The 14,588-nt window shown below is 38.8% G+C and overlaps 1 protein-coding gene across 2 annotated transcripts in view; it reads right to left on the reverse strand.

Moving 5' to 3' along the window:
- Nucleotides 1–5,866, reverse strand: part of RRAGB (Ras related GTP binding B) — a gene marked incomplete at both ends in the record, with an annotated part of 35,377 nt that extends 29,511 nt beyond the window's left edge. For both annotated transcript variants that reach the window (XM_080909719.1, XM_080909718.1), the window contains 3 exons: nucleotides 2,478–2,577; nucleotides 4,976–5,009; nucleotides 5,775–5,866. In XM_080909719.1, the coding sequence (XP_080765845.1) occupies nucleotides 2,478–2,577; nucleotides 4,976–5,009; nucleotides 5,775–5,866 (226 nt within the window). The remainder of the gene's footprint in view (nucleotides 1–2,477; nucleotides 2,578–4,975; nucleotides 5,010–5,774) is intronic.
- Nucleotides 5,867–14,588: the final 8,722 nt, after the last annotated feature.

The raw sequence follows: 14,588 nt of genomic DNA on the forward strand, positions 1-14,588 counted from the left end.
TTTTTTTCAGGAATGACAAACCAGGAAAACATTAACACATTACAGGCAAAAAATATTTTAAAAGTAGTATTCTTTTTTACTACCTTTAAAGCAAATCAGTAACTGCATTAAAAGGGATAACGAATACAAAGTAATACACTACATGTATTCTGAACTAGTGCTTACATTTAGCAACAAACACAGACCTTTCTTCATTAGTGACAAACTCATTAATGGTGATATGTGAAAACATTAAGACCAATATTTTTCATTATATATTTTTTACTCTATTTTAGGGAATTCAGGAAATACTAACCAAGTATTACCAGTCAACTTACTACATGAGATATCTTTAGGGGCAGGAACCCCAGCCCGCTGACATTATCTAGCAAGAAATACTTCCAGATATATATTTGTTGAATAAATGGCCTATTTTAGTGAATAGAATTATATAATTTACACCATTATGCTCATAATGCTGCTGCTGGATTATGTCAAAAGTTATTTACAGCAGTTTCAGTAATTCTGAAATTCTTGCTGGGAGATTATTCACTGGATTCGGGGTAATAAACCAACTCTGCTGATAAATTAGAAACAGGAGAAAAGATGTTTCAACAAAGTGAATGGAATTTAAAGTATAAAGAAAAGGTCTTCTAGGAATTGATGAGTCATGTAATGTAGACAGGCTTTGTCATAATAAAAAGAAGAGCACAAACTGCTGTTCCAACACTGACACTTACTGGCTGAATGTGATTAATTTTTAAGTTATACTTTCATCGTCTATTATAATAAAGATAATTGAAAACTAGAGTAAATGAGAGAGGGCAAAAAAAGTTATAGTAGTTTAATAAGCATCTTTACTGAAACCACACAGATACTAGCCCTATATATTTAATCTAGAAGAGAAAAAATTGAATATATAAAATCAAGGCACAAGACAGAAAAACATTTGGACAAGCACACTTTTAGAGTCTACATGTCAGCTACAAGTATGACAAGATAGGAAACTATCTTGACCAACATTTCTGACAATATCTTAGATACTCATCAAATATAGAACTTATAAAGTTATGAAGGACCATTAACATATCAAATGAGAGAATAAGTAGCTAAGAAAACTGCAACCCAATGGCTTTGATTTCAAAAAAGAAACATGAGCCATTAATTAAGGATTCATTATGAGTTCAAAATATGAACTATACAAAAACAAGAGGATGTGTATGCTTCAATAAAACATATGCAAAGATGAGTTGTGGCTTTTATTATTATTCAGAAAATGAAGGTTGCTCCAAAGCAAGGAGGTAGGATTTCATTATGCTAATGGCAAAGTAATGCCCAGAATCAGAGATGTAGTAGGTCCACACTGCCCTGATGAGACCACATCTGCACTCAAGTCTTATAAGAAGAAAGCCTTAGAAACATTTCAAAAGCATGTCATACGAGGGACCAGACCTGTTTAAGGTAAGGATAACAAAATTTGGGAGGCAGAGAATGAGTAAGATAAATTAAGATACTGAGTGTTCTCAAATATTTGTAGAGAACAGAAGAGAACCATAATAAAAAGAAATATAGAAAGATATTTATCCAGGAAATCGTTTTCTGATCACCAAAACTGTTCTAGTTATGCAAGTCTTCACTATCCTCCAAGCCCCCAAATAGAAATAAAGTTCCTCCTCTTTTGTATCCCAGAGTCTGGAATAAAATGTTCTTGAAACCAGATTGGGGCACCTGAGCAGTGCTAACTTGTTGCTAAAAGTACCGAACATACTAGCAACCCAGATTGTAATCTGAAGGCTAGGCAGAGCCATGCCCGCCTGTACGCAGAAGCCAAGAACAAAGGCAGAATTCAGAAATGCTTCGATGCTTCAGAACAAAATGACAATCTGCATCAGAGTAGGGCACTCCCAGGATCCTCCATTCATTGTTTAGCCCTTGTAGCCAAGAAAGTCTATATTAACATTCTAGCCATAAAGGTCAGTAAGATATTTTCCAACTCAGAGTACATGCTCCAAGGAGAAGACCTAAGTGTACAAAGAGAAAGAGCCGAGTGAAGAACAGACATACCTCTCTCCTTACTATCCCCAGGTTTACCTTTGAATAAAGACAACTAACTCCTATATAAAACCATCTTACATCTTAATGTACTCTAGTTAAGACCTATGATTTTCCACTTTGTGTGAAAAGTTATAAACAAGCATTCTCCCCACAAAATAAGCAGGCAAAGGGTCCCTATCCTTGCCTAAGAAACAGCAGAATGCACGGGGAGTTAGCTGAGAACATTCCACTTTGCAAGCAACCTAGAAAGGAAAGCCGTTCCCCAGGACAGTGAGCAATAATAATCGGGATTAGGCCACACATTCTGAGAAACGCAAAAAGGGAAAGCATGCTCCAAAGCAAATTCATCAACCTGTGCATTCTCAAGCTGCTGCAATCAAGTGTGTTATGCAGATTATTAACAGCCAAGTCACCTCACTTTACAATAGGATGAAACATCTTACTTGTTGCACCAAGACGACGTGTGTCTCTGGCAATATAATTTGCAAAGATAATAGACCTCATACTGGTCTTACCAGATCCACTTTTACCCATCAACAGCACCTAAGGACAAAGTAAGAAAAAAAGTTAGCAAGTCTAGAGCAAATCTAGTGTAAAGGGAGCCATTTCTCTTCTGTAGTTGGCATTTTACAAATGTGCAAGTACCAATGACCAGTAATTAAACCATTCCCCAGCCAATGGTGATAACATTTCAAAAGCCAAGCACTTACCTGCTATGAGTTACACAGCATTTTAGCAATACAACTGTGGTAAGTTTGTTATTATCATATTATTTATTTAGAACTACATTAGAAAAATACAACTTTAATAGTAAACTAACCCCACCCCATTCTCTTATAATCTAAGTATATATATATGTGTGTGTGTGTGTGTGTGTGTGTGTGTGTGTGTGTATCCAACAAGCAGATTTCATATAGTGTAACTAAAAAGTTCTTCCTTCTCTGTTTAAGGTCAGGTTTTTTTCACTTCAGCCCATGATTTCAACCTTTCTCCATATTTCTATAATTTTTATTTCATTAATTTCTGCCTCTTCTTTTTAAGTTCCCCATGCCCTACAAAACCGGGACACTTAAAATTACACATGAGACCATTCTTGACTTAGCTTATTTACTTCTGTCTTGACCTTTTGATTCTCCTAGCCAGGAACTTGTAGCATCCACTCACATTTAACTGAATTATTTATCCTTCAAAACGTGGTTCAACAATCATCTTGGGAATTTTCTCTGCAGCTGGGGATGTAGTTCAGTACTAGGGTATTTAGCTTATACAAGTGAAACCTGGGTTCAATCCCCAGTATCCTCCCTATAAAGTCTCTCTGACTGAAATGCCTTAGGCCAGCTTTCCTCAACCTGTGGATTTCAACCCCTCTGGGGAGTCAAACAATCCTTTCACAAGGGTCACGCAAGACCAGTGGAAAACACAGATATTTACATTATGATTTGTAACAGTACAAAATCACAGTTATGAAGTAGCAATGAAAATAATGCTGTGGTTGAGGGTCACCACAACATGAGGAACAGTAATTGAAGGGTAACAGCATTGGGTAGGTTGAAAACCACTGGCTTAGGCTGACAGGTATCTTGCCTGCCCCTCAGTGGTACTGCTGTATCATTGCAGACCATACAGCTCTGCAGTCCCTCCTTCCCTTACTCTCAGAAGACTCACAAGACTGCAAACATTTGGAGGACAGAGGAAGTGCCTTTGTATCCTTTGTGCCCTTTGTTATCTCCAGGGCCCAACAAGCAACAAAAGCTTGAAATACACTCATCAAAACAAAAATGCAAGGACTCTGGTGGAGAGCAAGACCTTACAGACATCTGTCTTGGTTTAGGATTGAACACAAGAAAAACACCTGTGAACAAAGCCATATAATCTTGCACTTCAAGGAAACAGAGTAAAATGACTTTCAGAGTCCTTTTAAGCACAACATTTATGAGCTACCGTTCTGTTAACTTTCCTTTTCGAATGAAAAAGATACCTATTCTACCTCCAATCCTAATATCGTATCCAAGTGTCTGATTACAAATAGGAGCTTTAATGAAAACATACATGGGTTTGTTCAGTTCGACAATTTAGATATCCACCTTTACCAAAGAAAATGTAATTGCTTAACTAGTCTAAAATTAATATAGACGTTTTCCTTGTCCATTACAAAAAACCCTAATTAATTAAATTAATTAAAATTAATTAAGCAATAACTGTATCTATTTCTGGGGATAAAAGCTGATCCTTCAATGCACTTGCATTGCAGAATCATTTAAGAAATGGCAGTTTGCCCCCTTTCTCTTTTCACAGTTCCTTAAGCTTTTCTTTGTGTCTGCTTTTTTTCCGCCTAATTATGTAGAGATTTCTGGCATTTTTTTTTTTAGGCATCCTTGTTGACAGCAACTTCAGGCATTCATCAAAAACATCCTCCTAGGAAACTTGAGGCCCAGAATTAAATTTGAAATAAAATCGGGCTAAAAAAAGGGGGGGGGATCTTTCTCATCCTTTCATGGCAAGAAAAATTTTGTTTGTGGTGTACAGGGAGTTTATTCATGGAGAACTCCTAATTGCCCTATGGAGGTTGTTGCCAGCACGTCACAAATGATACAAAATCCCAAAAGGTCAAGAAATATGCTTCCAAGTTACATTCCTAGGGATGCTGTCTAAGTCCCAATAAAAGTGCAAAGCAAAGAGCATCCAATTCCAGCTAGAAAAAAAATGCATGTAACATTTGATTTGGATTAAAGAATCAGTGCACACACAGAGGGCTGTGTAATATTTGTAGATGGCTTGACTCCATGAGATTCATTTTAGACAAAGTAAATCTGACAGTAAATAAAGGGGTGAGTGTCTCGAACCACATAGATTCTTGCCATAGTCCAGAAAAAGCCAGATTTCCTGAACTGCAGCTCCTTACCTTTTCCTTCATGTTACTGATGTACCTAACACATCTTACCTTTTTCTTCATTGCTGCGTTTGGCATTGCCCACCTGTAGATATAAACCAAAAGATAGTGTTTCCGTGATCCAAGAGCCTCGGGGGGGGGGGGGGGACAAGTAAACAGAGACGCAGAAGAATATCCTTTAAAACAGCTAAGTATGGATGAGACCTCGTTTCAGAAGTCATTTTCCTAAACTACAAAGCTGGGTTTATGTTCCCTGTTTCGTTCATCTGCTCAGGAGATGCTTCCTAGGAAGACATATTTAGGAATATAAACCATTTCAATTCAAGATTTAATATTTTGTCATAAAGCTGAAGCAACACTCCGGGTACTTTTGTAAATCAAACAATGTTTTAAAATTTGAATACTATTTTTAAAATTCATCTCCGTGTTTTTCAAATCTAGAAGCATCTTTGGACCTTCAATCGTCCTTCCAAGCTGTATTTCCTTCATTAAAGGCACAAAGTACATATAACGCAGTTCTCAAATAGGCATATCGCATTATACGTCATTGGTCAGCAAACGTCTGTTCTCTCCTTTTCTATCATCAACAAGGTGATAACATCAAATAACCTTTATAGAAAACACAAAACAACTCACAACTGTCTCAATTAGAACACTACGCATAAACCAAGAATCTCAGCTCCAGCCTGAGATTCTATTCTGTTTTCCGCATCAAGGGCATGTTATCAATCAACCATATTGGTAAATTAAAGCAATTCAGTACTGTAGGTTAAGGGTTGTTGCATCTCACAACACTCTTTACAATTAGCACGCCCTCCCTCCCAGGTGCAACATAATCCCCTTCACCCACCCAAGCGATCCTTCCGGCTCCCCTAGAGGAGGCTCCACTTTTGGGCCCACATTCTCTTTCTCCGTCTTTTTCTCCGAGTCAGATTCTTCCATCGCGCAACAAGTCCTTCACAGTGCCTTCTAAATCCGCAGTACTGTTCTTCTGGCTCACCTCCTCTACTGCCTATGCTCAGCGCCCGGGGCCCAAGGGGCCTGCTCTATCCCTGCCTCCGCCTTTGTCCACTGGGGGGCCGCTTTTCCCACAGTTACCTTTACCAACCCGAACTTAGTCTCCAGGCACAGCCGAGCAGGCCAGCCCAAAGGAGCAAGCGATTCGGTGCATGCAAAGGAAGAGATGGAGGAGAGGGAGGGCAAGGTGGATGAGGAGTTGGTCCCGAGTTTGGGCCTCACTCTCCAATGTCTCAAGACCCAAAGGTAACTTGATCAGCTTCTGTGCAGACTGCAAAGGCTGAGATAACGGAATGAGCTGAGCCGAGCTGCAGAAGCAAAGAGGTCACTGCCTGGAGGCTCCTCCCGACCTCGCTGCCAGTCAGAGTCCGCCTGAGGATGCTCTTACTTCCGCGCCCGCCCTTCAGGAGCGCAAGAACCTCACCGCAACCACGCTACTGCAGGCCAGGATCACGTGGGAACCTGCCGTAGTCCCGGGCCTGTCACGTGCTGCTACCCTTTTGGGGGGGGGGCGCCTGGGTTTGCTTGGAAGAATACCATAGAGACTGCTTTAGGAAAGCCAGAGTGCCACCCACCATCACGTGGCCCGGGCTCTCTTTTCCGCGCCATTGGCCCTTAGGGCAGCCTGCGGGCACCTAGACACTGATGGACGCGGCCCCGCCCACCCACTACACAGAGTTAAAGGAGAAGGTTGCAATTTCAGCACCTGCCAGCTAGCCGTTTTCATGTCTCCTTATGATTAGGGCCCTGTGCATTTTTGCATTTATGGTAACTTTTCTTCCTGTTAATCCTTCGGACAATTCTAGTAATTAGAAAAGCAATGCATCTAAAGTGCTTTAAATGGTCTTTCCCATAGAAAACTCAATAAGTTGGTATTGCCAGAACCGGAAGCACACAGGGGGTTTAACACATTCACACCTTAACTGTTAAAAGTTGCAAATATATTTTTAAAATTTTCTGATGACCATGTAATACTTGCTCATACAGAGTTTTATGCGGAAAATAAGTGAGTTGTCAACCAGCTCTCAAATCTCAACCCAGCAAGTTCCAACCTCAATGGCCTAAGAGCTTCTTAGTCTTGGAACTCTCTTAAATGTGACACCAAGAAAACAGGCTGAGAAAAGGAGCTACATAGGTTGATGCTCCATTAAAAGACTGAATTTGCCATTGACATTTTGCAATGGCTTCAATTGTCTTAGCTTATAAGTAACATCCTCTAGAGGTCTTCCCGACCGACCGACATTCTATTCTATTAGAGTATGATAGTCTTTTGCATCCTTGGTAGTTATTTCCTGTCCTGTGCTTTTTACTTCATAATGTTCCTTTGTACCTTTTCTTTTGTTGTTGAGATTATACTGTAGACACTTCTTTCCCTCTCTTCTCACCAAACCCTCTCATATAACCAACCCTCTTTGCTCTTTCAAAGTCATGGCTTCGTTTGTCATTGGTTGCTGTTATATGCACATACATGTATATACATATATACTCCTAAAGATAGCCTGCTCAGTCCGTATAATACTTATTTATATGTTTTCAGGGCTGAGCAGTTGGTATAATATTTATTGACACAGTATCAATCTTGTTTATTTGATCTGTGAGTACAGAATTTCTATTTTAATGCTGTAAGGACAAACACTTTTGAAAACTGTTCTACTATACACTAGGTTCCCAGACCAGAATGTGAGTATATACTTGGCATTCATTGAGTAATGTTTTTATAAAGATAGGAACCAACACATTAAGGAATTTCTTTTTTAAAGGAATTTCTTATTAATAACAGAAAGGAGGAAAATGTATGATAGCTAGTCAGTTCTCTCTCATCCATGACACATCTGTGTATTTTGAGAATGAGCATGCCTAAACACTTTTTTAGGAGTAAAGTCAATGAAAAGAGAAGAAATGATTGCTGAGAAATTTCTGGAGAAAAGGAGAAGGAAGCCAGAGCACAGTTAGGAAAATTCTTTATAGATAGAAGACAAAAATTCTATAGAGCCATGAATAGGAGACAAGAGTAGGTATGGACAAGAATCAGTCTCTAGAAGTTGGTGATAAGTCATGTATATGAGGACTATTCCAGCTATTGTATTCTACTATCAGTATTGGAAAAGCAAGGTCATTTTGGGAAAATGAATACAGATGGGACTTTAAAAAATTGGCCGAGATTTTAATCATGTGATGGATAAGCAAAAGAACATCATAAGGAAACATGCCGCAAGGATTTCTTTTCAGTATTGAAAGAACAATTAAGATTGGAAATAGGAAGATATTATGGCACGAACACATGGATTAGTTTGGAGGTATGGTTTTTGCTCTAAATGACATGTTTGGAGTGGACAGACTAGGGGTGCTTCTGAATCTTCTTCCATGGTTTTTGAAGGTTGAGTAGGAAACAAGGATAAGAATAAGGAATCAAGGAACCTATATACCCTCATGAACATATACATATATGTTCAGTGGATGCTTGTGTGGACAAGGAACAATATAAATACTTCCTAGCAGAAGAAGTAAGAAAAGAACTAAATGGAGATTGGTTTTAGTGACATGGTGTGATGCTTTGAACAATAATATCCCCCAGAAGCTCATGTATTTTGTTCTCCCTATTGAAGGTGCTGTTTGGCGTTTAAGTGGCTGGCGTTTAAGTGGTGTGGTGGTCTTATTGGAGGAAATACGCCACTGAAGGCAGCTTTTTAGAATTTAAGACTGCTCTTCCAGAGGTCCTGAGTTTAAGTCCCAGCAACCACACGGTGGCTCACAACCATCTATAATGAGATCTGATGCCCTCTTCTAGTGTGTCTGAAAACAACTACAGTGTGCTTATATATAATTTAAAAAAACAAAACAAACAAACAAACGAACAAAAACCCCTGCACCATTTCTAATTGTTCTTTCTGCTTCATGCTTGTGGTTCAAGATGTGAACTCTTAGCATCCTGGTCCAGCTGGCATGCCTGCTGCTTGCTGTCATGCTTCCCTGCTGTGTCTTGGTCACTGTATTATATCTGAGCAGTAGGAAAAGGACTAATACAGATGTTTGAACAATATATGGCTAATCAATTTCATATTGAAGTTTAAGATGTAATAGAACCTATTCTGGATACTGAGATCTTCATAAAATAGGTCTTAAACAAATTATTGAAATTTTCTGAACCTCATTTTCTTCTAGTATACAATCTTCTTAATAACAACTTTCTCAGATGGTTTAAGGATTGGACTAGACCATGAAAGAAAATTGTCCCATATAGTGACTTACCTATAACTGCTACCTAATAAATGTTATTTTAAAATTTGAAGTTTCATATAATGGCTATACTAGCATCTGATTAACTAGACTTGAAGTTTGAGACAAAAAAGCTATTCTACCATATATATATAGATATAGATAGATAGATATAGATATATAAATAGATATATAGATATATAGATATTCATCCAGAATATATAACAGTTGTAAGTTCATATGTATCCAATATACTATTTCCCAGGTATATAAAACAAATATTCTGGCCGTAAAGTGAAAGACTCTAGTACATTATAGCATGGAATTTCAATACCTCACTTTACAAAATGAAACAAGCATCTAGACAAACTCAGTAAGATTTAAAATACACTTTCTACTGAATGGTCTTCATAGACATAGCTAGAGTATTCCACAAAAGAGTGCAATAGACATTTTCTCTATTCAACTTGGAAAATGCCTCCAGGATATTGTTATATTAATCACAAAAATAGAAGAAATTTAAAGATTATAATCATTACTGTTTCTTTTCCGACACTATGCTATAATACTAGAGGTAAGTAACAGAGTAAAGTTGTAAAATCCATAAATATGTGAAAATTAAGCAATGTACTCATGGATATCCAGTGAACAAAGAGGAAATTACAAGAGAAAAGTAAAATGATGTTTATACAAAAATGCCTACATTAAAAAGAAAGTGTTCAAATTAACAAAGCAGAAGAGCCCGGTGCTCCTTCTCAAGTAGCTAAAAATACAAAATAAAGTTCAGAAATATAGAAATAAGCTAAACCAAAAAAACCCCCACCTCAACAGCCCTGAATTGTTTTTTAAAGATAAGTAGAAGTGGCGATCCTTAAGCTAGGCTAATTAAAAACCCCTCCCCCAAACCCTCAAATTGTGAAGAAAACAGGAATAATTACACCTGACACCTGCAAAAATTCAAAGCCTAGACAAGACTGCTATGAGCAATTTAAGGACAATAAACTGAATAACGGGCAAAATGGGTAAATCCTTCTTTTTTTCTTTTTATGTATTCCTCTTTAATGCAATACATTCCAACCACAGCCCCCATCCCTTCACTCATTCCAGCTCCCCTTCCCCCAACCTTCCCCCATGCCTGATCCTTTGTTTCCCATTAGAAAAGAGCCAAACAGGACTAACAAAAGAGAGAGAGACAGAGAAAGACAGACAGAGACACACATACACACACACACACAGAGAGAGAGAGAGAGAGAGAGAGAGAGAGAGAGAGAGAGAGAGAGAGAGAGAGACAGAGAGAGAGAGAGAGAGAGGGAGGGAGGGAGGGAGGGAGGGAGGGAGGGAGAGAACTGATCTCTTAAAAAGAAAGGAGAATACGACCTACAAAAGAGAAAACCAGGACCAGCTTCATGGCTAAACTCTACCGAACCGTTAAAGAAAAGAAAGTATAATCTTCTTTTTCATGCTATTCCTGAAAATTAGAAAGAGCAATACTTCTAAATTCTCTTAAGGAAGAACGGAAGAATTTAATAAAATTTCTGTTTATTGAAATATATGTGTAAGTTTGTATGTGTGTAACATAGAGAACAAAAAATACCCATCCACCCCATAAGGCCCTTGAGTATAAGAGCTTATAATATGTCTGGAGCCTTTTCATGTTCTTACCTGGGTATAATCACTATCCTGGATTCAGGTAAATTTCAGTTATGGATGTAATATGACCTACTCTATCAAGTTCTTGCTACTGTCACTTCCCACTGTGACAGACTGTAACATGGAACAATGAGCCAAATACAACAAAACGAACCCTTTTTCCTAAAGAGCATCAGACCACACTTGGACTTTACAGACAGTAATCTGAGGTTGAGAACAATGAATGTAGTTGCTTATATGCCGATCACTAGTTGTATGAAGAACAAATTCCAAACAAGCTTTGTTAACCTCCTCTAAAGAAAAAATAACCTAAGGCAGAATGGCTTTTGACCTAATAACTTAATGTACTCTCAGGAATGTCTGAGGACCCTGAGACGTAAAATTGTAAGGATTGGAAATTATACATAAGAAGAAACATTCTGCTGATACATAGTATGAAACCCCACCTCATCTATGTAAAGTGTTCGGAGAAAAGATACTGCACCGGGAAAAACACAGGTGTTGCAGATACCCCACAGGAGTGGAAAAGAGCCCATTCATGCTCATCATGTGAGAAAAACACCTCATAGAAACTGGTAACTCCCACAAAGGGTTCAGAACGTTATTTTCCTAGAGTTTCTGACGTAATGTAAGATAATGTACTTGAAAAAGTTATCCTAGCTGATAAGACAAGGCTGGCTGTTATCACAGCTGCTTAGGAGGCAGATGTTCCAGTATGACTTCTTCCTTTAGGAAGATGCTGCAAACCCTCCACTTGGTGTCCACCCAAGAGCAGGAAGAGAGCTGCTCTTTGGCCTTGTGCCCCTGGCTGTTACATTTATAGCTAGAGCCATGGCAAGGCTCAAGGCCCCCTTAGCATGTTTCTCTGGGCAGGGTAGCAGTGGGAACCATGACATCCTCTGTCACCCTACCAGTAAGGGGCACCTGAATACAGTATAGTGGAGAGAGATGGTGAAAATTTCATGGGAACCTGCATTTAGTCTTGGCAATTAATTACATAGGTCTACATGCAGCTGCCATGTCCCTGAGCAAACCTATCTCCTAGTTTAGGAAGGTGCCACCCCTGCTAGGCTACATCACACATACTCTACAGTGCATGGCATAAAGTGGGTTTGGTTTAGTCACTCTTACTGAGCCAGATTCGTTAAAGCGATTGCTGATACAGGCAGGGCTAAGCCCAGAGTTTGAATCCCCAGAAACATACCAAAATGTCAGATCGGTGTAGCAGCTTGCCTATAACTCCAGCCTCAGAAGCTGGAAAAAGGGGATTCCCAGAGGAAGCAGGCATGCAAGGCTAGCCAAATTTGTGATCTCTGGATCTGACTGAGAGACTGTATCTTAGTGTATAAGGTGAGGAAGTGATTGAGGATAATTGCTGATATCAACCTTGGGCATCCATGTACATGGGCGTGCATGTGTGCAATCCCCCCCCCACACACACAAGTAGTTCTTAATTGGAGAGAAAGAAAGACTATAGATTACATTTGTTTAGAACACAATCCAATGAGAACTGTGCATCTTTTTTTCCATTCTGTTTAACTTCAAAGAGCTTGGATTAATAACACAAACTCAGTGAGTGATCCCTGAATCCCAGAGATGAGTGAGAAAGTACTGTGAATATGTATTGCTTCGTTCATGGAACCAGAGCAGGAGGAAGGAACAGAACGACTCCAGAGATGAAAAGCCCAAAACGGTCAGGCGGTACACACACAGCATAGTTGTGTTTTGAAAATGAAGGTTTCCCTTGTTAGGAAATGTACAGAGTGTATATAAAGAATGCCTATTGTGAAAATTACAGAATGGATACATTAGGAATCAAGTTTATATGTAAAAAAAGTTGTCTGAGTTTTAGAGTTAATTTTGTAAAAACCAAGAAATAAACATCAACTCTATTAGGTAGAAAATTTTATTAATTCCAGACAGTTTTCTCAACATTTTCAAAGTAACTATGATAAAGAAGTGACATTTACAATTACTTTTGGAAATGATTTTGCTGGATTATGTAGCCTTTGCAATTAAACCTAAACAGTTTTGTATCTGCTATAGTAAGCCATTAAAAAGTAAGGTCTCCCTTGTAGTCATATTAAATTAGCTGCTTTTGTATGGTATAAATATTATACTCTCATTAATTGCTTGGCAACTAGTCACATACTTAAAAGCTATTTTCTAAGGGTTGGTATACATTTAAAAATGAATTAAGACAAAAGGCAAAGACTGTGTTTACATTTCATGAACTTAGTGCCTACAAAAAATAAATTTTACAATAAGAAAGCGAAAGGCTGAAACATTTATTATGTTGGCATTTTGTTTGTGCTTTTTAGCAATGCACAAATTGTTTCTTAGTTCTATATAGCCTTAAACACGTAAGCATAACTTAAAAGCAGTTTGGTTACCTTTCTTCAAGTGGTTCTTGACCCTAGTGTAGCTGTCTTCCTAAAATGCACCAAACACCTGGTTAATGTAATTCACACTGACTCCCCTATAATGTTTCTTCTCAGTTTATATGCTCAGCAAATTCCTATTTGTTCTTCAAATCTAGCTCAAAAGGCACTTCATTTTTAATGCTTTCCTGTTTCCAGGAAGGATGTCTCCCCATTTCCATGGCAACTTCGCACCTCTGTTTTATCACACATAAATATCTATGCTGCACAAATCTGTATTTGCTTTCTATCTTTTAATACTGAAGATGGACCTTACAGTTTCTCAAATGACGTTTGGTGAAAACCACAAATGAGCACCAATGCATTGTCATCAAAAAGCTTAGAATTAAAAAAAAAATGCTTAGGATTAATACACAATCAATATAAGGAATTTAGATATTCAAACAAATAACAGCTGCCTGCATTTGTCACTGCTGGAACCAGATAGCAATAGAACACAGCTGTTAAGTCTAGGACTAGAAAGAAAGTGAGGCTCTGGTGGATACAATGGATCACTTCAGAAGACGCAAACAATAAATGGTAGAGGGGATTATTTGAGTCTCCATATTTTAAACACCAAGCCTAGTTCTCTTTATATACATATACCTTCACATGGCAGTGGAGGTTGACCATATCCTGGGTTTAGTTTGTACTCATCCTTTATATTTCACAGTTTGCTCCAATAGACATACTCTTCTATTCTTAGATGGCTTGCCATAGTTCCTAACACTTTCTGCCTCTGCTCTAAGTGTAGAAGAGTTGCAGCTGTTGTGTAATTTTCTATCATTCTACATCTGCTTTTATTCTCTGCTTTCCCTGTAGTCACCTCTGACTACTTAACAGTGGCTAAAGACAGGCTTGGTGCCAACCGAACAGGGGAGGATTGCAGAGGAGTAAAGGTTAGTTCAGCCCGGTGAGCAGGGCAATGCTCCAGAAAGTAAGCAGTTGTCTTTCAAAAATGAAAGAGGCGGCTGGGGAGATGGCTCAGCAGTTAAAGTGCCTGCCATGCAAGCAAGAGGATCTGCATTCAGATCCCCAGAACCAAACTGGTTGGGCATGAGGACCTGCCTACAATCTCAGCCTTGGAATGCATGCACAGACAGGGGATCCTGGGAGCAAGCTGGTTAGTGAGACTCACGGTATCTATGAGCTCTGGGTTTGAATGAAAGATCCTGCCTCAAAGAATGAGGTGGAAGAGCAATGGAGGGAAAATTTTGATGTCAGCTTTGGGCCTCTACACACATGTGCACATATATGCCCACACACACACACACACACACACACACACACACACACACACACACACACAAGCATGCATACACACACTTACACATACCACACACACACACATAAGAAAAACA

This window comes from Micromys minutus (genome assembly GCF_963924665.1).
Source record: "Micromys minutus genome assembly, chromosome: X".
Lineage (NCBI taxonomy): Eukaryota > Metazoa > Chordata > Mammalia > Rodentia > Muridae > Micromys > Micromys minutus.